Source organism: Chelonia mydas, chromosome 10 (genome assembly GCF_015237465.2).
Source record: "Chelonia mydas isolate rCheMyd1 chromosome 10, rCheMyd1.pri.v2, whole genome shotgun sequence".
In the NCBI taxonomy this organism is placed as follows: domain Eukaryota; kingdom Metazoa; phylum Chordata; order Testudines; family Cheloniidae; genus Chelonia; species Chelonia mydas.
Window position 1 is genome coordinate 13402628 of NC_051250.2, and position 23152 is coordinate 13425779.

The 23152-nt window shown below is 41.8% G+C and overlaps 1 protein-coding gene across 1 annotated transcript; it reads right to left on the reverse strand.

Moving 5' to 3' along the window:
* Positions 1-281: 281 nt before the first annotated feature.
* On the reverse strand, positions 282-22962 carry GET4 (guided entry of tail-anchored proteins factor 4). The gene is made up of 9 exons (XM_037910788.2): positions 22605-22962; positions 11542-11620; positions 10867-10948; positions 9701-9850; positions 8073-8211; positions 5781-5921; positions 5624-5699; positions 5160-5232; positions 282-1665 (listed from the first exon to the last, which is right to left on the reverse strand). Exons 1-9 carry the CDS (start codon positions 22766-22768, stop codon positions 1577-1579), a joined length of 993 nt encoding a protein of 330 aa, XP_037766716.1. The 5' UTR covers positions 22769-22962; the 3' UTR covers positions 282-1576.
* Between the last annotated feature and the right edge of the window lie 190 nt (positions 22963-23152).

The following is a 23152-nucleotide window of genomic DNA, read 5'->3' on the forward strand; positions in this document are numbered from 1 at the left end:
AGCAGAGCTCGACTGCTGGAAAGCATGAATATACAAACTTCCTATTGATTGCCTGACACAGTTTGAGGAACTCTGTCAGTCTGTACTTATAGCAACCATATCCCAGAACTAGTTTTAATGAACAGCTATTAACTTCTGGAAGTATGAAGCAAGTCAGAACTGCAGAAGTTATCCATAGCCTAAGATGAGAACTGCATAATCAATGGTTACGTCAGGGGAAAATGCCTTAAAAATATGAGCCCTCCAATTGTGAAACTGGCAAAAAGCAACAGTGCAGCAGATCCCAGTATAAAGTATTTATTTAATACTCAACAATTAACACAAAGTCCTCCTTTAAATTCTTTTTTTTTTTTTTTTTTTTTTTTACAGTAAATAAAAATGTATTATTCCCCCCATGCATGATCACTGTGTATTAATCTAAGCCTTTTATTTTAGATGTGAAAAAATAAAGTGTTTCCCCGATTTCATCTTTTAATCATACAGCTATCACGTGGTGCACTGCATTGAAAGGAGACGAGAATTATTATGCCTAATGCAGTTTGTGGTTATTTTTTTTTTTTACATAAAGTGTTAAATGAATCAACCACCCAATAAAAATAAATATTGTATCTTAAAGAACTGATAGTTTTGCAGTATCCCTTTTCTGTAAATAGAACTGTGTTGCAAAGATTTTTCCCATGTGCTGCTTATAGCAAACAAATGTAGTGGTTTTGTTTGGTTACTAAAACAAAACCTCAAACTGTCACCTTTACGCACTATTACAGACCTAAATCTAAAAGACTCCATTCTAAAAGAAAAAAAGTGTGTGTTGGAGGAGGTTTTTAGCTGCTGAATATCTATGTATAAAACAACAAGGCTAAGAAAGTCTGGTCTAATTAGCAGCCAATCATCTACATTCAAATGATCCATTCTTATCAGAGGAGAGGTGAGCAACTACTTTAAAGGAACATCTGTATAAGAATGGTGTAATTTGAAGACTGATTTTAGATACACAGAATTGTTCTGGATGGTGCAAATTATACTAATTGCTGTGACAGGAATGAATTTCAGGGATGCGTGTGTGGTTTTGAAGTTTCCTGACTGCGCACCTTTAATTACACCCTCTCTGGATTGTCTTGAAATACTTTTGGCACTGGGTTTATAGATAAGCTATACAACTATTTACCCTGCCTTTCAAGACATTCCTTTGTGACAGCAAAGGTCAAGCATTTTTCATAATACACTAAAACAAAACTGGTTTAAAAATGTAAAGCACCAAACAAATGTTTATGCTTTATTTTATGTTATTGTGAAAAAGGGAATACTGCATTTGAAACTGCAGAAGACTATACATCTTAATCAAAGCCATCAGCCAGCATACTGGAAGTCTGATAACAATCATTCCAATCAGTTCTATTGGCTATTTCTTTTTACATAAATAATATAGACCAAACATCATAAAACATTTCAGCAACCTTCTTTAACAGAACAGAGGAGCCCTTTTAGTTGTTGAGAAACAACTGCAGGATCCAAATTCTGAAATTGTCTTTTGAGTTATCAAATTGCCAAATTCATGCAGCTCCTAATGAAAAAAAATTCAATCAAGTTCAATAGGACTGCTATCTTCTTGACCATCTTCTGCATCATCATCTTCCCCAGCTCCCATCAGACTGTTTAAAAGATTTCCTATAATTAAATACAGGATAGTTAAATTTTAATTTTGGAAAACTGGTGGAGTAAATTTATTTTGAAGTTTGTTACTGTAATGGAGTGGATAATTAAAAATCTAAATAGAGAAGTTAAAAGGTATTCCTCAAACTACAGCAGTTTCACAGTAGGGTACACTGCAGGCCCAATCAGTGTTTCTTATGTCCCTTTAAGTCAGGGGTGGCCAACCCGAGCCTGAGAAGGAGCCAGAATTTACCAATGTACATTGCCAAAGAACCACAGTAATAGGTCAGCAGCCCCCGACCCTGCTCCCAGGGCCTCCCGCCCACCGGCAGCCCCGCTGATCAGTGCCTCCCCCTCCCTCCCCGCATGTCCCAATCAGCTGTTTTGTAGTGTGCAGTAGGCTCAGGCGGGGCTGTGGGGGAGTGGGAGCAAGGACATGGCAGGCTTAGGAGAGGGGGTGGGAAGGGGTGAAGTGGGGGCAGGGCCTGTGGCAGAGCCAGGGGTTGAGCAGTGAGCACCCCCGGCACACTGGAAAGTTGGCGCCTGTTGCTCCAGCCCCGGTCTCAGTGCCTACACAAGGCGCCGCAAATTAACTTCTGAAGGGCCACAGGTTGGCCACCCCTGCTTTAAGTTATTCAGATACTTACAGATATATGGAAAATTTTACTTCAGAATTAAGAATTCTTTAAAAACAAGGCCAATTTCTAAAAACACCGTGTGAAAAACATTTTATCATCAATAAAAAGTGATTACATGAGACCACAGTGATCATCTCAAAACCTGCATGCCAAAGCGAGCTAGAGCACTTTAACTTCCAAGCTAGACTGGACTAGAAAACTAGAGAGCTGTAGCTGAAGCCAAACGTTGTTCTGTAGAAAGACTGGGGCATCTGAGGCACCGTTTACAAACAAAACAAATCAATGTATTTTAAGTTAAAAACCACAGAAGCAGTGAAGTTATTTACATTAATTTTGGAAGCTACTTTTTCCAACTGAAACATTGATTAAATATTACTCCCGGGGGGATTAAATTAAAATTAAAAATTCTGCCGATTTTATTTGTCAAAGTAATGCAATATAATCGCACCAGTTTTAATTGTTTTGGTAAGTTATTTAACTGCAATACAGAAGAAAGTCACAATAACTATTCAGCATTTCCTAAACACGTGAAAGTTGAGTTAGAAATACTTGGTAACTAATACCCTGCATTCCAGTTATAATCCTGGATTTTTCATTTAAATTACATTACAGAACACCAAACAGGAAGAAGAAGAAGAAAAAAGCAGAATGTCATTTTAAATTGCTCAGACTTTCACACAGGGAAGTCATACAGTTTTACTCATCATTGTCCTGGACCTAGCTGGGTACTTTGGAAAGGGGCTTGGTTCTGATTGTCCTGACATTTTATTGACTGCTTGGTAAAAGTTTTATTTGCCCTCAAAAGTCTTCTTTTTCTTTTTTTAAATGGGTAAGTAAAAATCTAACCCCATTGTGCCACTTTGGCACAGGAAAAAAGTGAGAAAATGCATAGATCTTCCTAGCTGATTCCCTTACTGTCTTTACATCACTCTGGCAATGTAGGGGCCTTATAATTTTTTACAGGTTTTTATGTTCCTGGAGGAACTGACTGAGAATGGGAACAGTTAACTAACAGTAGAATAATTAATAATGTTACTATGCAGACAGGTTGCTACATTTCTGCCTCAGAGAAGATCAATCAACCATCAACAGAAACATTAACAAAATGTGGGGTTTTTTACAAAAGCTATTTTCTTTAACATAAAAACAAACCATTTTCAGTAATCTGATACTAATATTTAATTATTTTTTCAGTTCTCAAGAAGTTACATTTTACTAGGCAGGCAGGCTGCTACACTTCTGCCTCAGGGACGAGCCTTCCTCCTGCATAACAAAAAGACCTATCCTCCTCCATCCCCCTCGAGCGGTAGTATCGAGAGAGGGACAGAGTCTCTCTCGCTTGGTGGCTAGCCCCATCCCCTGACAGTGATCAACATCTCCCCTGTCGGCAAGCATGTCAAGTCCCCTCCTCCCCACAGTGATTTACATCTCTGAAGCTGCTCCAGGCACGCTGGAACAGAAGCACTGCCTGGGAAGAGATGTGTTCCCCCACAGATTTCTTTTCTGCGCAGGGGTGCACAGAAATATGCAGGCCACATGAATTCTGCACCCCCGCATGGGTGCAGAATTCTGTCAGGAGTAAAATATGGACAATTCTAACTTCAGTGGGATTTGAGGACAATCAGCACTTTAGTGACCAGGCCCTAAAAAGACACATCTGAGAAATTAAAAGTTTTTAGATATATATCAGATTGATTGATTGACATGCTTTTTAGATTCCAGCTTTTACTGAAGTTGCCTCCGTTAACCCTGGAAAAGTTGCTGGAAGCACTGAAAGGCAGAACAGATGTACACTGTAACATCTGCCTTAAATACAGGAATGAATCCTGGGAAACAAAACTGTAGTTTATAACATAGCATTCGCATGTCCTTCATCTCACTCTCTCAGACTCAAACTTCTGAAAGCCTGTTGACATAAAAAGAAAAGGAGTACTTGTGGCACCTTAGAGACTAACCAATTTATTTGAGCATAAGCTTTCGTGAGCTACATGAAAAGCTTATGCTCAAATAAATTGGTTAGTCTCTAAGGTGCCACAAGTACTCCTTTTCTTTTTGCGAATACAGACTAACACGGCTGTTACTTTGAAACCTGTTTACATACTGGATCAACTACAATAGTGATATTTTCTACTAAACTTTGGGAACCAGATAAAGGAATTAACAGGTATTTATTATAAGCCAAAGAAGTTTCTGAGGAAGATCTTATTTCTTTATGGGAAAATATTGTAGTCAATGTTTTTTTTTTTTTAATATATTGTGGTTCAATTTGTTCCGTTCGGATTTAAAAAACACAAACAAAAACGTGAATAGTACTTAGTAACTGATGTTTTGATTTCTTCTTCCAATAAGACTTTTGTAGAAAAAACTGTATCAATATTGATTCCTCATGCATAAACAAAACATTTTCTATACAAACACTACTTACTTTGAAAAATATTAGACTTCTCTCTAAGGTCCCAGTTCCGCAAATACTTCCAGATGTACTCAACTTTAAGGAATGAATATTCCCATTGAAATTAATGGGAATACTCACATGCTTCAAGTTAAGCCAATGCATAAATTTTAGCAAGAGGGTTTACTTTTCAATTTACTATTTAATCTCAAATTTAATATTTATAGGGATATGATATCATTTCTTCCCTTTTTTAACCCGAAGTGAGGATTTTACAAACTTTATATCCATTACAAGTATAATGGATTCATTTTATATTGGTGACTAATTTTATCTATGTTTATTTGTGTCAAAGACACTGTACATAAATTAAAATTTAATAAATTAGGCCAAATACAATGTGTAATAGTCCGTAGACTGGTACTATTTCCAAAAAGATTTCACGTTGTATCCACAGACATTTCATTGTTATAAATTACCTAGTAATCCTCCGTAGGATGACGTCTGCTTGGGTGGAACTCCAAAGAAGAGCTGTCCTATTCTATCTAGGTACTGAAATGACACACAAAACAGATGTTAATTGTTTATATATGTCAAAGTATCTAAGATAAGAAAAGTCAAACCCTATAATTTTCTAGCAACACAACTTCTCTTTCCAATTTGCAGAGGAAACAAATGTTTTTGAAAAAAATAATCAAGACAATGTGCTTTACATTAATAAATTACCGTAACTGCATTCTCAAAAGGCAATTTTCTAAACCTCATATTGTTCCACTGACAAACACTTTGCAGAGTATCAATCCCATTTGATAAAACCCTGATAAAAAGCCATCCATTGCATTTTATTAGGCTTCACAATATAGCACGTGTGTATGTTATGTTGAAAAGGCATTATTTAATCAATTCTACTGGACTGTGTTACAACTAACTACTGACAACTCACCTCATTATACATAGGATCTCTTTTCAGTGAAGGTTGATACTGTTCACACAATACTGTAAATACTGTTAGTTTTCCTCTAGAAAGGAAACAAAAGCACAAAATGTAATCTTAGCACAAAATGAAAAAAGTTAATTAAAAACAAAGTAATAAGTCATACCCGTCGACAGCCAGCAACAGAAACCAGATGAAATTTAGCAACGGTTGTACAAATGGAGGCCCCTTTTCTATTGAAGGATGTTTCTGTGTATATGTCGTAAAAACCACTGATGCACTCGTCTTATTTTTTAAGCAGAGAAATCTGAAAGAAGAAGCAGTAAAATAGATGTTAAAAATGGTATTTGGGAGCTCCCAAGAATTTCTTTTAAACTAAGAAAAAAAAAGTCTAATGTTCAGTCTGATCTACCATAACTGTAACTTAAATAAGCTACATCAGGCTCAATAGAGGAGTTAATAACAGAAGCTCTATTAACTGAAAATGAAGAGCTCTAGCAACTGCTTAAAATCAGCCACGGAGAAAATTGTTAAACGACTTTAAAGAACACCAGAAGCATTTGCAAATTAATAAGAGTCATACTATTATTTTAGATAGTAATAGTTAATGAGAAAGTTAATCTAAAGGAAGACATGATTCTATCCAACTTTATTCAACCTCTATCAGAAGCACAATTAAAAACTATAATGGATGCTACTTTTTATGCATAATTCAAGTTAACTGGAGCTGTCCTTACTGTGGCCAAAAGTTTATCCCGTGGAAATACATTTTAATTTCAGCGCATACCTCATTCTTCCTGATATCCAAAATAATCACCTCCCTCTTTTGGTGTACATCTGTTAATCTTGAATGACAAATAAAACTTCTCTTCTACTCTTGGTAGTGATTCAGTACTAATACTTCAAACAAATTCTGTCCATATTGAGTCTAAATGTCTGCAAGTCCTATCTTAAGTAAATACAGTCAGATTCTCAAACAGAATTTGTCACTAGTTAATGAACTGATTGATGACCAAGATCATCTGATTCTTGAGTAATGCCAAGTTATTTCTAGTCATAGTCTTCGAAAGACCCACACACATACTGGTAACTTTCTGCTCAGGTGGCAAATATTAGCAAGTACTGAGAAGGCTGTAATGAGCGTTTTCATTTTCAGTTCTGTATTAGCCTCTGTACCTGAACCATTAGACATGGTGAGGTTTTATTATTATTATTTCATTATTATTGTTCACTACTGACCAAGAAGTTACAACATCGATTTTGCATAGGATTATAGCTTGTGATAACTCCACATATGTTGTAAGATTTATTCTAGCAATACATCTAGGTCAGTAAAAGATTTAGTTGCATAAATACTGCTTGGCACAATATACCTTTATAAATGCTTTTCAACATATGTAATTGCCCTGCCTGTACTGGAAACCCATAAGGAACTGCTCCAGTTTACAGGTTGGAGAATGTTTCAGTAAAAGCAGAAAGACTAGGTTTGAGAAATGTTTCAGCATGACAAAAGCAACCTGTCCAACCTGCCATATAAGAGGCTTATTATAATAAAAAAATTAGAGGTGACAGATGAAAGAGAAGCCATTTTTGCTGGCAGTTAGGCAGGCAGCCTGGGAACTGCTCATCTTCAGAGCGTGTTAGTTAAAACGGAGTTAAAATTGACACAGTCCAGGCTAGTAAATCAAAGTATTTGACATATCCAGTTTGTAAAGCTGCATAATTATATGTATTCCTTCCCCCTATAAAACAAATATTTTAATGAGCTTAGGAAACTGGCAATAACTCAACTCATTGAAGTACCCTACACTGTCATTGAACATGCTTGATGGAACAAAAGGAATAATTCTTAGATGGCTTAGATTCTTAGCTCCCAGGCAGGGACCACATCAGCCTCTTGTGTTTGCAATACAATGATCTGGGCCTCTGGCACTACCATCACATGAATAATAATGACAAGGACATATTTCAACATTGGGGGTATTATGAAGAGAAGAAAGGGATCTTACAAATGATTACAAATTCATTTTTAACATAAGGACACTAATATATCCTCTTAAAAGGAGACCTTTTACTTTAATGATGAGGATGCTATTCTTCGATTCAGATGGATTAGTTTAGTTCTCCCAATAGTTAGTGTGATTTCACATCTTCACTGTCAATTTTTGTTGGGGTGTTGGGTTTTTTTGTTTGTTTTTACACACACATATATATATACACACACATAATGGGAATGGGTCACATATAATCTTTGAATCAAAATACAAAAGTTTTTCCATCTCATTAACTATACAAAAGACTAAAACTTTATTCACTTTTACAATTTCTTTTGCAAAAAAGATATATTTCACTCACAGTTACCCTACTTCACTTGAGGCCAGACTCCAGAATGCAAACAGTTTAAGCCAACATTTTGCACAGCAAACACTTTTATTACAAATAAATGTTGAACACTTACTGTAAGACTGCCTGAGCTACAAACATGTCCACCTCACTGCGATATCCCCTGGATGATGAATATTCTACTAGCATATTAGCACATCCTTCGCCATCCATGGAGTGCAAGAAGTGATACCGAGATTCACAATAGTTTTGCTCTACAGAAGAAAGACAAAAAGAAAACAGTTGTTAAGAACTCAGTTTATTATGCTTAATGCAAAAACATTTGGTAGGTTTGTTCCTTTTCCAAACAGATGTGTCATGTGGGCTGTTATGTAAACATGGGTATATACAAAACAAATACAAGGAAATGGCCATTTGTCTTTGCAAATACACTTTAAATATATTTTGAATCAGTAATATTTAAAAACTGTTTGTATTCGGACATTGCTTCTCCTGTCTAAATTGGTCTTACTCCTCAAATACACCAAATTACAATCTTGACCATCAGCATATTAAATGTATTATTACCAGTAGTGAGATGAGGGGCAAGACGTTTCACCTTAAACTCAAATGCCCTTACCTTGAATTGTGTGGAGAAGAGGTTTTGCCTAATTTTAGTCTGACCCACTCCCACTATCAAACTTAAGTTATTTCTATGCCGTAGCAAAAGTTAATAGAAAATAAAAAGATTTACCAGAACTTCATTTCAGGAAAAGCTGTATTCTAGCCAATGGCCATGATATATCATAGTCATGATATTAATTATATTTTGAACCCAAGAGTCCCGTTTTAATAATCCAGCCTTTTTCAAATTAAAGTTTCAAAAGAGAACACACAAACTTTCATCTGTGGATGGATAGCAAGTCATCTGCTCTAGTCTGAGGACACTCAATTTTAAGTACATGCTGTTTCCTTTGCCCATCATATCCACACTCCTGCTGAAGCCTCATTGAGAAACCAACACTAATGCTTCAGAAATATTCTCACTCGGCAGCTGACAACAGCAATACCCATCAAATGCCAACAAATAACTCACACAATTACACCACTGAGAAATAGTACGGCACATCAAACAAAGGCAGTCTGAACTTTTGACCAAGGGGTAAAGTTTACTATTTTTGACTAACAACCGAACTTCAGAGCTGCAGAAGAGCGGGTCTGATTTCGTTTGGTTAGAAAGTTCACTTAGTATACTGGTGTTGGTAGAGACCTATGGGACATCAGAGAAATTGACGTTTTGTTCAATTATTCTCAAACTAACGTTCGTATGTACTGTATATATAACACACCTTAAATTCATTCATCATCTATGATTGAAATAAGAGTTTTATGCACCTCTCTGTTTTATCATAGTTTACATTTGATTTCACGCATAATGAAACCACAATAAATTCTGAAATTGTTTTTTTTTTCCCTTTTAAATAGCAGACACTGAAATAACTTCTAATTGGTGGTGTCAAACTCTATTGCGACTGGCCTGGGTTTACTAGAGCACTAGGTGGAAGCCTCACTCTGTGCTCTGCTCTGCAATAGGTTTGTCAAGCAAAATTTTAACTTATACAATAAGAAAAGAACAAACCCAATCTTTACAAAGTGATATTTTCATTTTTTTCACCCTTAAGAAAATTAGTTATTTATATAATTATCTTAAAAGATTTTAGAAATATCAGTGTTACAAAAATGATCAAAATCAATTGTTCCTACCTTTCCACAACGTGATGGCTAATAACTGATGTAGTTTCGGATGACCAAGTTTCCCTGATCCACCACTGGACCACTTCAGTGCTCTGGACACAAAAGCTACTCTTTCAGGAGAATTTGGATCCATCAAACTAAACACTTTAGCCAAGTTTTCTAGAAGCAATACAAATATGCAATTAACATTACCAGAAACATAGCAAAGTTTCTCCTGTTATCAGTAAACCTTTGTAAAAACATCTTGAAAGATTACTTGTTCTTCTTAAATGAGTGACTAAACAATGTACTTCCATGTGTAACAGTCAATCTTAGCTCTGTAAATCAGTAACATCCAATTGACCTCTCCGCTGCAGTGCCAGAAACCATACCCTGCCTAGTAACTGGCACTAGGTAGGAACAGCTTCCCATGTCCCATGGCTTAGGATAGATGTTCCTTTGCTGTCAGGGAGTTCCAGTGAGGAGACAAGGCTTCAGTTAGGAAGGTGCACACCAGTCATAAGAAGTATCAGGGATGGAAGCCTGTAATTAGGAGCAGGGCTGTCGGAGGACCGTGGAGTGAAATGCCAGACTGAATCTATGGAAACCAAGTGCATTCCCTATCCCATTCTCCAGTTGGTCCGCAGGCCCCTAGAACAGGAGTTGATGTGGAAGGGACTCTTCATATGATTTCCAGCTGGGCAGCTCACAAGAAGGGCTTTATGAACTGCACGCTTACCGAATCAGACAGTCCGACAAGCAAAGTTTCTTTGACAAAATGGCCGACCCGCGGGCAATGCACACATCACCACACTGACTGGATAGGAAGCCGCTGTCCATCAAAGCGGCGGAGAGGTCAATTACTGTGCAGACAATACTTGTCGCTCCTGTGCTGGGGAGAGGACAATGCCAAAAATCATGCTCCACCTACAAAACATAGTGATGTTTGCTCAAAGTATGTCCGTATGCTGAGAGCCACATCAATTACTGAGAATCCATTATTTTTCCAGCAGTTTTGTTTGTGTGTCACTTCTGGAACTAAATTAACCCCTTAGCAAAACAGGAGCCCACAACTCATGGCACAATGAAAGGAATTGAAGGTTTAGGAGAACGTTACATTTCTGATAACACAAATTTCTCTGAAGTGCAAATACACTTGAAATTCTGTCAAACTAAACACAATGAGATAATCTCACCTAGTAGTTCATCTGTTACTTTTGCGTCCGATTTCTCTAAGGACTCTAAAACCAGCATGGACAGATCAGCAGCACTGTTTTGCTACAAAATGTGCACAAAAACAAGAAATGTATGGTTAGTGCTGAAGCTATCATTAGTTGCTAGAAAAAGATCAAGAAAATGCTTAAAGCATTTTGTGAAAAGCAGACAAATTTTCAGATGGAAAAGGGACAATTAACCCTGTCCCACCCTCACAAAAAGTAGTAGTAATTTAATAAAGTAAACCAAAAACCTGCATGAAAATACAGCACAACTGGCTTAGGTTGCAAATGCAGTGTGGACACATATGAATGTCAAAATCTCTACAAGTGATGCAATTCATGTCTACACTGAAAAGACACAGGACTCGTGCACTGGGAAAAGACTACATAGCAACTTCCCACAATAAAAGACTTGTCTGCATGGGGACATTCAGGAAAGTTAAGATGAAGAAGAAGGATTAAGTGAACTAAGTAACACCACAGAAGGGCTTAATGTGCTTTAACCTGTGTATTGCCTCATGATCTTAGTTGATTTGTCTTTTCTGATTGTCTGAGTGTAGACAAGCCCTAGACTGCTTACTAGCCCAAAACTTTTAGCACTAATGAGTCACCATTTAACCCTCAAACAATTTGGAAAAAAAAAGGATTTCTTACTTGGCTGTGACTGAAGAACAACAGTGCCCCTGAATACATCAGTTCTCTTGCTTCTACGTGTTTGCCTTGGGACATATACCTGCAAATAAAAACAAAGCAAAGCAAAAAATTCTTCAGACAAAGTATCATTAAGCGACAGGTTTGCATATACTCAAAATCACTTGAATTTGGAAGTAATTTAATATTACTTGAAGCACAAGGTGACACAAAGATTTATTTTCAAAGATGCATATCTGTATTGGAAAAATCAACGTATAGACAAGTGAAAACTACAATAAAGCTGGTTGTGCACAAAGCATATAGTATATGAATGGACCTTATTATAAATATTAAAAAAATAATAATTTCCCTTTCCTGGTCCTCGCCCAAAAGTTAGTCCCAAAGAGAGAACTGGTCAACAGTTAGAAGCATATGAAAACAAGGAATTATAATGGAACTTTGGAACATCACATTATCACTTTTGCCCTAACAAAATTTTTAAATATAAAACTTAATATTCTTACTCTCTTGGAACAGTGGGACAGCACCCAAAAGTCTGGTATGATGCACAAGACATTTATTCTTATTACATGAATAATAAATGAATGTCTCCAGCATGTCTTATTACATCAATTAGTATATGGAAGTTTAAAGTGCTTTCAGTATAAATGCTATTCAGCACTGTAACATACAGTTGAGCCATTACAAGACAAGCTTGCATATCACAGACCTAAGAATGGCCCTACTGGGTCAGACCAAAGGTTCATCTAGCCCAGTATCCGGTCTTCCAACAGTGGCCAGTGCCAGATGCCCCAGAGGGAATGAACAGAACAGGTAATCATCAAGTGATCCATCCCCTGTCACTCATTCCCAGCTTCTGAGACATCTCCACTCAACTCTTTCCCAGTCTCTCCTCACTCTCTTCTAGTCTCCCCAACTACTACTTTTGGCTACTACACAAGAGGACACGGGGAAGTGCAATCATCCTTAGCAGAGCCAAATTAGCGAAGCTTTGATAGTATCTACAAAGGTGACAGCAATCAGAAAGTTACCACGCAATATTTCAAAGAATCTGAGCAGTCGCTTTCACCTATTCACAAAGACAGCAAATACAGTCTTAGATCTTGTCTACACTTGCAAGTTGGAGTGCATTAAACCAGACCTGGGAGCCCTAACTCCTGAGGTGTCCACACTGGCAAGGCACTTAGGGCGCCTAGACCCCGCAGCTGGAGTGCTCCTGGTAATCCACCTCCACGAGAAGAATAGCGCTTTCTGCGCCCTCGGCTGAAACGCAGTGGCGTCAGTGTGGACGATGTGTTGCATTACTGCACTGTGATTGGCCTCCAGAAACGTCCCATAATCCCTTGAAGTCAAGTGGCCACTCTGGTCATTGTTTTGAACTTGGCTGCAGGCATGCAGCTATCCCCTTTCAAAGCTCAGTTTCTGACAACACCCACGCTTTTCTGCTCTGGGACACAAAGCAAACCATTACGGTGGAATGCTCCTGCTGCAGTGGCATGTGTTTGAAAGAGAGGGGCTGATGTCGGGTTTCCCCCTTCCCCGACTGTTATCTGAACTTACAAAATAGCATGCTGACACACACTGCCCCCCAAAACACACTGTCTCTCCCCCCATGGACACACAACACACTCCCTGTCACACTCCCCATCCCCTCATTTGAAAAGCAGCTAGCAATCTAGCAGGATGCTCATGGAACAATGGGATTGGGAATCCTGCATCATGTGACGCTGTGCCTGCCCCATTAGGCATTGCAAACCCTTTCCAAACCACACTGCAGCCACTTGCACACTGGGATAGCTACCACAATGCACTGCTCTCTGTGGCGCTGCAAGAGCTGCTAAAGTGGACATGCTCCAGTCACAAGGAGCACAGCGTGAACACAGCAGCACTTTCCCTGCTGCTGTCTCCAAGGGCTGGTTTAACTCCCAGTGCTCTACATCTGCAAGTGTAGACGTAGCCTTAGAAACTTCACATTTCAAAACCCAACTGCTCAACAATTCAGCTTCTAGCTTCATTTAAAAATGAATATTAAAAACTCAAAGTGAGACAAAACCAACTACCACTGTTCATTCCAAAATTGCCATCATAAGACAATGTGATTATTACCACACTGCTGTCATTACAATCTCCTGGACAACATCCACCACTCTCTAAAGCTAAAGGTTTTGGATAGTCTTACTGCATTTTTAATTTAGAATTATCTCCTACATGTGAGAAAAGGATCTTAGAGAAATGAGGAATTATTTTTGTGGTCTTGTAATTCACAAACCTGTTTTGCCACATTCTAGATTAGAATACTTGTCAACTGTGAAATCACCCCTGAAGGATATTAGCCATTGGTTTAAGTAGTCTTGGGTGCTCAAAAGAACATTTGAGACAAGATTACCTTTTCTAAGGGTATGTCTACAGCGGCAGAGTTATATCGCCGGCAGTTACAGTGCTGCTCAGAGAGCGCTGAAGGCAAACTGCTGTTGTGTGTTCACACTGTCAGCTGCCTGCACAATAGCATGTTCACGCCTGTGGCACTTGCAGCGGTATTCGGAGCAGTGCACTCTGGACAGCTATCCCACAGAGCAGCTCTTCCTCTTCGGCTGCTAAGAGTTGTGGGAAGGCAGAGGGGGTCGCAGGGCATCCTGTGTCCTGTCCCAATGCCCCGTGATGCATTGCTTTGCATCCCAGCAATCCCTGTGCTTCTGTCTGCATTTGGTGCCAGCTCTCAATGGTTTGCATACTGCACGCTCTGCCTCTTCAGGCTGCAGGAATGGATCCCACACTATTGACCAATATGCTGCTCGCTCTCACTAACACGTCACAAGTGGCAGTGGAGTTATTCCTTAAACAACAAAGGCAAGAGGAGTGCGACATTGATCTCGCCGCGCATAGTAGCTACAACACGAGACTGCCTGCGGCATTCACAGAGGTGCTGACCACAGTGGAACGCCACTTTTGGGCTCAGGGAACAAGCACTGAGTGGTGGGATCACACTGTCATGCACGTCTGGGATGACGAGCAGCGGCTGCAGAACTTTGGATGAGGAAAGCCACATTCATGGGACTGCGTGATGAGCTCGCCCCAGCCCTGCGCTGTAAGGACACAAGCACGAGAGCTGCCCCCTCATTGGAGAAGCATGTGGCAATTGCACTCGGGAAGTTACCTACTCAAGACTGCTACCGATCAGTCATTAACCAGTTCAGAGTGGGAAAGTCGACCGTCGGACGCGTGTTGGCAGCACTGTTCAGGACCATTAATCGCATCCTGCTCCTAAAGACCATGACTCTGGGTAACGGGCGTGACACTGTGGATGGCTTTGCACAAATGGGCTTCGCTGACTGAGGAGGGGCGACAGATGGCATGCATATTCCAATTCTGGCAACACACACCTAGCCACCACGTACATTAATCACAAGGGGTATTTCTCTATGGTTCTCCAGGTGCTTGAGGAGCATCGTGGGCATTTCACGAACATTAATGCAGGCTGGTCCGGAAAGGTGCATGACGCATGCATCTTTCAGAACACTGGCCTGTTCAGGAAGCTGCAAGCAGGGACTTTCTTCCCAGACCAGAAGATCACGGAAGGGGAAGTTGAAATGCCTCTTGTGATCCTGGGAGACCCTGCCTACCCCTTAATGCTGTAGCTTATGAAGTCATACACAGGGAACCTTGACAGCAGCAAGGAGCGGTTCAACAACAGGCTGAGCAAGTGCTGAATGACTTGACTACGCTTTTGGCCGTTTAAAGGCCTGCTGGCACTGCCTAGATGGGAGGCTGGACCTGGACAATGACAATATTCCTATGCTTATAGGCATGTGCTGTACGCTCCATAATATTGGTGAAGGGAAGGATAAAAGCTGGACCACTGAGGCTCAGCACCTGGAGGCTGAATTTGAACAGTCAGAGACCAGGGCTGTTAGAGGAGTGCAGCACAGGGCCATAAGGATCAGCAATGTCTTGAGGCAGCAATTTGAAGCTGAAATCCACTAATTGTTGTTGCTATGCTCAGGAGCAGAGTGCTTGTAATGCTAGGATGTGATTGGTGCAGACAATGCACTATAAAGGTTTAAGAAAATTGCCTGTTGCTTTGCAGGGCTCTGTTTTGCTTTCAATGAAGGGAATAATGATGGCTTTCAATCCAAAACAATTATTTTATTAAAAAACAACCACCGGAGGAGAGAGACAAACAAGGAAAACATCAGCACTGTGGGGGATGAGGGAAGGGAGGGTCCCAAGAGGAGGTGGGGGTCCCAGGACGGTTAAAGATTTGTGTATGTCCAGGTATCATATGCAACCTTCTCCTTTGGAGTACAATGCAGCGGGTACCGTACGTCAGCAGGGCTAAACTGCAGAGGGACAGGTGTTGAGTGCAGCAGGTACTGGAAGTCCTCAGGGCTGGACTATTACGGGGCTGGAGTGGAATGCAGTGGGTACAGACTGGAGCCAGGAGGTTGATAAGAGTGTGTTGGTGGTATCTGCGGGGCACATGGGAAAGTTTTGTGACAGCGGCTGCAGGGGAGGGCGGGCGCAGAGCTGCTTGGTTTGTAGTGCTGGTAGCGCCTGGAGCGTGTCCGCTTGGTGTTCCATAACGTTTAAGAGCCGCTCTGTGGCTTTGTTCTGGCACACCACATTCTCCTTTCATTCCCTCTTCTCGCTATCCTGCCACTCCTTCAATTCTTGTTTTTCAGCCGCGGAGTGCATCACGACATCACGCAGAAAGTCCTCTTTAGTTCTTTGTGGCCTCTTCCTAATTCTGTGCAGCCTTTCAGAAGGGAGGCTGGGCTCCCAAGGTCATATCTTTGAAGCCAAAATACAACATTTTACAGAAGCAGTATTGTTTGCAACATACAGACCACTGATTCAGTGATTTAAAACACAGCCACTATTCACATACCTGTCACTAACAGGTTGACTCCAGGCAAGCACACATGAGCCACAAGACCCCAAAAATGGTGAGTAACGGCAGTGGAAATCAGTGTTCCAGGACTGGACATTCGACATGTGGCTTTTGGGGGAGAGGCAGCACTGGGGGGGGGGGGGGGGGGGGGTTTATAATCATTACTGTCCCCACATTTTCCCCAGGCTGCGTTTATTATGGAAGATATCTTGCTGCTGACAGTGAGCAGGGAATCAAGGGAGGGTCTTCTCCATGACTGCGGCTTCCACCCTGACCTTATGTGGCTCACCTGTGTGCAGCAATGCTACCGCTGCCCCTCCCCCTGCAGTGACAGCAGAGGGGTGCAGGAAAGTTACCCTTAATGGGGCAACAAACAAAGCAGCTCTGCCAAAGAACCTGTAGCTGCGGATTGCCCAGTATCTCCATGAGAGTTTTGTGGAGATCTGAGGCAGATTCCTGCGAAGTGAGGGAGTCAATCAACACCATGTTCCGCCGCTCAGAATAGGCATGTGGTGGTATGCGCATCATACAGACACAAGCCCACTCTCTGCAACCCTCCTAACCCCACCAACTCGCTTCAGCGGTTCCCAAAATCAAAGCCACTTACCAGAGACCTCCTCTCCTGTTTGATCTTCGCCAAGCTCTGACAGCTGTGACTGGCTAGCCTCCTCCAGGGTAGAGAAGAGCTCCTAGCTGCATGCATCTCTGACCTCTGAGTTGTCCTCTGCCTCTGGGTCCCCCACCACATCCTTGTCCAAGATTTCCTCCTCCTGGCTCGGTCCACTCTCAACTGACATGCGAGCCACCGAAGCATCCACAGTGGCCTTCGCAGGGGAGGTGGGGTTGCCACCGAGTATTGCATCCAGCTCTTTGTAGAGCCAGCAGCTTGTGGTCACAGCACTGGAGCAGCAGTTTGCCTCCCGCGCCTTGTGATAGGCGTTCCGCACCTCTTTCACTTTGACCCTGCACTGCAGTGTGTCCCGGTCATAGCCCCTTTTTGTCATGCATTGTGAAATCTGTCTATAGGTTTCATAACTCCTACGGCTGGAGCGCAGCTGGGAGTGGACAGCCTCCTCTCCCCAAATGCTGCTGATGTCCAGCAGCTCGGCATTGCTCCAAGTGGGGGATTGCCTGGTGCGTGGAGCAGGCATGGTCACCCAGAAAGATGTGCTGAGACCACTGCATGCATAACTGAGCAAACAGGAAGGGGACTTTCAAAATTCCAAAGGAATTTAAGGAGCGGGGCTCATGGTCGGTCACCTGAGGGCAGGGCAGTGGAGTTCAAACCGATGACCAGAGTGGCAAAAACACGCATTGTGGGACACCTCCCGGAGGCCAATCACTGTAACTGACCAGAGTGTCTACATTGGGACCGCGGTGCTGTAGCCTTGGCGCAGAAAGCTGTATGCCTCTTGTTGGAATGTTTTTTTGTTTTTTTTTACAGCACTGTTCCTGCACACTAGGTAGCTTGGCAGTGTGTACACATCAGGAGTTACACCGCAGAAAGCTGCTTTACTGTGCAGAAACTTGTTTAGTGTAGACAAGGCCAAAGTTGACCTTCCTGGATTCCCACTAATCTTTCAGCCAGACAGATCAATAAGAGATCAGAGATCGTATCTTTTTGAGCTAAGATTTTTTTGCGCTCTCAGCTAAATTTCTGAGGCTGACCCTGCTTAAATGTCAGTACTCCCAGAATTTTAATATACTGTATGCTCCAGTGATTTCACTTTTATTTGATCATACTATGCCTTCCAAATTATTTTGGTCCTTGGTTTGTTTATGTGTTTTTTTTTTTTTTTTTTTACTAAAAGATTACCTTCATCTGACTGCTGCTAAAGAGACTTTTTGTGGACTCTACCGTATAGCAGAGATTGGTTTACTGAATGGATGAATAGGTATGTAAGTGAGGATTTTGTAATCCTGCTATTCATATTTTGAATAATGGCTGTTTGTTGTTTTTATATCATAGAGTCATAGAATATTAGGGTTGGAAGGGACCCCAGGAGGTCATCTAGTCCAACCCCCTGCTCAAAGCAGGACCAATCTCCCATTTTTGTCCCAGATCCCTAAATGGCCCCCTCAAGGATTGAACTCACAACCCTGGCTTTAGCAGGCCAATGCTCAAACCACTGAGCTATCCCTCCAGATTGCTATTGTTAAACCTACTGTAACAATGTTCCCTCTGAACAGACAGGACAAAAATACCTGTTTCCAATAGGAGTATCTCCGTTCCTCCTCCTACAAGCAAACTGCACTGTAACACCACCTTCCTGCTAAATGAACTCTAGAGACCCATTAATACTGACAGTTCAACAATACAAGATTCTTTCTCAGTTCCTTGCTTCCTATTCCACTGCCCCCAAAGCATTGCCTTTCAAGGTCGTTGCCTGGGGAGTAAAATACCAAAAAAAATCAGGAAGACACCTATGACTAGGTGTGGAAACTATAACCACTTAAGCTTGTAGCAATTTTATTTATTTAAAGCAGCATCTTACAAGTCTATTTTAATTATCATTAAAGCATATAACTATAAATGGAAGGTATTAGGGATCCTGTGCCTGCCAAAAGCTCAGTTAAATTCCTTCTTTTGAAGATAGGACAAACAAAATAATACCATTTTAAAATGAAAATTGTTTAAAAAATAGTTGTGTTGACATAACTAATGTACTGCATTACGCTTATCAAAATATAAGTGGTGAGTATTTGCACAGTTACATAGTGGAATTCTATGTGCAGGTTTATTCAGATGTGAAATGAGCACATTACAAAAGCTAAAGACAAATTAAACCTTCAAATCTTTCAAAAATAGAATTTCTCACTTCATGATACTGTATAGTCACTCTCCAGATCACGACAGTAGTTATTAAGAAAGCAACACGGGAAACTAAGTAGCACTGTATCTGGCATGTCAATTAATGAATTAAATTGATAATGCTTCTTGTTCCTTATCTTTTATAAAATTCCCCATTGTTATAGATTACAGTGGAGTGGGAGCAGGGAAATGTAGAAATGGATGGAAACATTTCTGTAAATGAGACCTTGATGGTTTACTCAGATTAAACAAAGTGTCCATGAGAACTAACAAAACGTAAGCCAATTTGACTATCACCTTGAAGTTAAACCTGGAAGTCTGACTTGAAATTTCAAGAGTCAGAAATCTAGATGTGTTTGAACCAGTCAGTACCTACATTAATAATGCATCCGATGAAGCGAGCTGTAGCTCACAAAAGCTTATGCTCAAATAAATTGGTTAGTCTCTAAGGTGCCACAAGTACTCCTTTTCTTTTTGCGAATACAGACTAACACGGCTGCTACTCTGAAACCTGTACATTAATAATGAGACCCAAGTATGTACATTCATAGGAACATAACAATTCCCACACTGGATTAGACCCCAGCTCCATCTATCCTGTCTTCAACAGTGGCAAGTATCGGATGCTTCAGAGGAAGGTGTAAAAACCCTGAAGCAGGGAGAAATGGATAATTTGAACACCCTAATTAGGTCTCATCCTAATCTCTATTAGGGAATGGTTTAAACCATAAAGTGTAGTATCTCTTCCAAAATTTATTAGCACTAACTATAACAGCTCTAGATATTCTTGTTATTCCTAAGTGGTACCCCTTTCTGAATATTGATAAATTCTTGGCCTCAATGACTTCCTGTGGCAAGGTCAAGTTTAATTATGACTTATTATGAAAAAGTATTTCCTTTTTATTATTTTTGAATTTACCATTTTTTATTTCACTGAATGCCTCCTTGTTCTTGTGTTATGCCTGATCTACCCATGTTAAATTAATTCAATGGGTTCGAGCCAGGATGCAAGTTACTGCACTTTAAATTACTATGAAAGAAAAGAGTGCTTGTTACAAGTTGTGTAAGAAGGAAAAACAATGTCACAATCTAAACTTTTCTGCAACAAAATTAAAGATAGACTTCTGCTGACATAAATGGTGTCAACAGAAGTATTTGGAGATGTATTGTTACCCTTAAACATCTGAGTACTATTTAGTCACTCAGACTAATATTAAAGGCAAAAGAGTGCTTAATAATAAAGTCTTACACAGTAGATGACAATTCAAGATTACAGCAGCCATGTACTCAAAGTAGTAATACCACAGTACAAATACTGTACCATGAAGCAGACCTGTTACATTACTCACTAATAGACAAGGCACAAAACGTAGAGTTGTGCTGTAATACCTGCCTTTTTAAAAAAATTTCCAAATTGACTAAACATGGTGAGAAATCAATGTTTTTTTTGAAGAGTCTTCAAATCAAGTTCTGCTTGATAATCTGTCAATGACACTAGAATCAGGACATCCAAAAACAAGAATTACATCTGATCTGCGATTAAAAGCCAACCTGCCAAGCCACCCATTTGGAGAGAGACCCTCACTGCGGATTCATTTTACTCTTAAAATGGGGGATTTCATTGTGTATTTTAATTAAAATATTGATCAATGTTTGTTTTGTTTTTTAAATTCAAATTGTAATTTTATGACAGGTTTGAAGAAATCTGCAGTGTACTTTTACATATGAATGACAATTAAAAGGAAAAAAATTCAGAGTAAAAGAAGAGTTTACAGGTGCTAGGAATATACCTAAGTTACCACCAGATGCTAACTTTTACCCATCATGAGGTTTGCTGCAGAACTACTAATTCAATCACACTAATATTATTAACACACTGTACTACTATTCTATCTTCCATCTGGGGATCTCAAAGTCCTTTAGCAAATGTTAATTAAGTCCTTCAGCAGCTTGTTTTAATATATTTAACCTTTAAAAAACTGACAAGAAACCGCCCCCTCATGAACTCACATTCTTTGATCCATCTTAAAATGTGACCTCATCCTTTTGTTTAAGTTTAAACATCCCTAAAAAGGAATGAAAGCAGCTAAGAAGGTGGATGGGGTACAATGTAACTAACCCATTTATGCATCTCAATAGAAAAAGGTGCAACACTACCTTGATCATTACCTCTCTTTCTGTTGGTTAGAGAGGAGACCCCTACCAACAGGACTGGCCTTAGGATGCCAAGATGCTGGAGCAAATTGGCACAACAGGGGTAAGAAGAAATGAGTAAGGAATCTTTTTCTCCAATCCTGCTTGTTCCAAGGCAAGTCTATGAGTAGTGCCAAACAGCCAGAAAAGGAAGAGAGAATGAAAAACCAAGCTGCATCCGCTTTTGGGCCTAATTGTTGTTGAGATCATGTGGGACTTTCTAGATGTGTGTGATGACAGCCTAGCAAAGCAGTAGAGTACAAAAAGAAGAGAAGTTGAATAATGGGACTATTTACATATGGGAGGCGAGGGGCCCATGATTTACAGGTCTGTGTGGACCTTCCACAAGAGATCAAGCACCCATCATGCCACAGCTGAGTGGTGGTGAAGAGCTAGGCCAGGAGCTGCCTCACCTCCCAGGCCAATTACTTCAGGGTGGAGGGTAGCCCATGATCATTAACTACAAGACCCCACCAATCAATGGGTGGCCTCAACCCAGAGTAGGTTAGAGATGGGGGGCCAGTCTCCAGACTTGCTGCCCAGGGAGTCTCGGGGCACTATAACACCCCCCTTCATTGCTCCCTCCCCCGCCAGCCAAGAGCCCCTCTCCCCCGCAAGCCAGACTCCAGCCCCGCTTCATAGAATATCAGGGTTGGAAAGGGCCTCAGGAAGTCATCTAGTCCGACCCCCTGCTCAAACCAGGACCAATCCCCAATTTTTGCTCCAGATCCCTAAATGGCCCCTTCAAGGATTGAATTCACCACCCTGGGTTTACCAGGCCAGTGCTCAAACCTCCCCCGCCAGCCAAGAGCCCCTCCCCACCCCGCGCCAGCCAGACTCCAGCCCCCCGTCATTACCTCCCTCCCCCCAGCCAGACTCCAGCCCACCCCCCCACCTCCCGAGGGGGGAAGGACGAACTAGGGCGGCGGGTCGAGGGAATTATTCTCACCCCTCCCGCAACCCCCTTCCCCTCAATTCCGCCTCCCCTATGCACTTCACGCTACCCCTCACGGTGAGCACCTCCCCGCTCTCGCCCAATCAGCTGGCGAGTAGGAGAGACGGACAGGCCGCGCGTCCAACAGCCTGGGCGGGGCGCGCGGGCAGCAGGGTAGTGTGCGGTCGGAAGGCTCTGGAACGGGCCGGGGGGAGGGTTGCCGGGCCGGGCTGTACCTGAAGAAGAGGGTCCGGTACATCTGGTGCGCCTCGTAGTATTCGCCCTTCTCCACGCTGGCGCGGAGCTTCCCCTCCACCCGCTGCACCCCACCCCGGTTCCGCCCGCCGCCGCCGCCCTTCGAGGCCTCCTGCTCCGCCGCCGCCATCATCGCCGCCGCCATTGATGCGGAGAGGGGCGGGCGGAGAGAGAGACACGGGCCCGGCCCCGCAGCTGCCTTGCTACACGCAGGCCCAAGCTGCTCTCTACCCGGGCCGGCTTCCGTCAGCCCCGCCCACCAAGCACGACGGCAGCCTGGGCGGGCCAGTGCCCGCAACGCAGCTTCGCGGTGGCGGCGCCACACCACGTGACTTGGCGATGGGCGGGGGAGGAAGGCGGCTATGGGGGAGGGGCGGTAATCGCAGAAGGGGATGGATGGAAACCGTGGGCTGAAGGGAGCGAGGAGGAGAGGAGGGGAGGGGAGGTGCATGCGGGGGGAGAGGGGTGGAGGGAAGGTAGGAGTGGAAGATGGTTTTGGTGAGGCCAGGGCTGAGCTGTCCCAGCTGGA

What these genes read in the sequence shown, in the direction of transcription:
- GET4 (XM_037910788.2), bottom strand. Translation starts at nt 22,768, where the DNA reads ATGGCGGCGGCGATGATGGCGGCGGCGGAGCAGGAGGCCTCGAAGGGC. An exon ending in TACCGGACCCTCTTCTTCAG is followed by an intron (nt 11,621 to 22,604) that starts GTACAGCCCGGC and finishes TTTTATTTGCAG; the next exon opens with GTATATGTCCCAAGGCAAAC. An exon ending in ATCCTACGGAGGATTACTAG is followed by an intron (nt 1,666 to 5,159) that starts GTAATTTATAAC and finishes ATTTAATTATAG; the next exon opens with GAAATCTTTTAAACAGTCTG.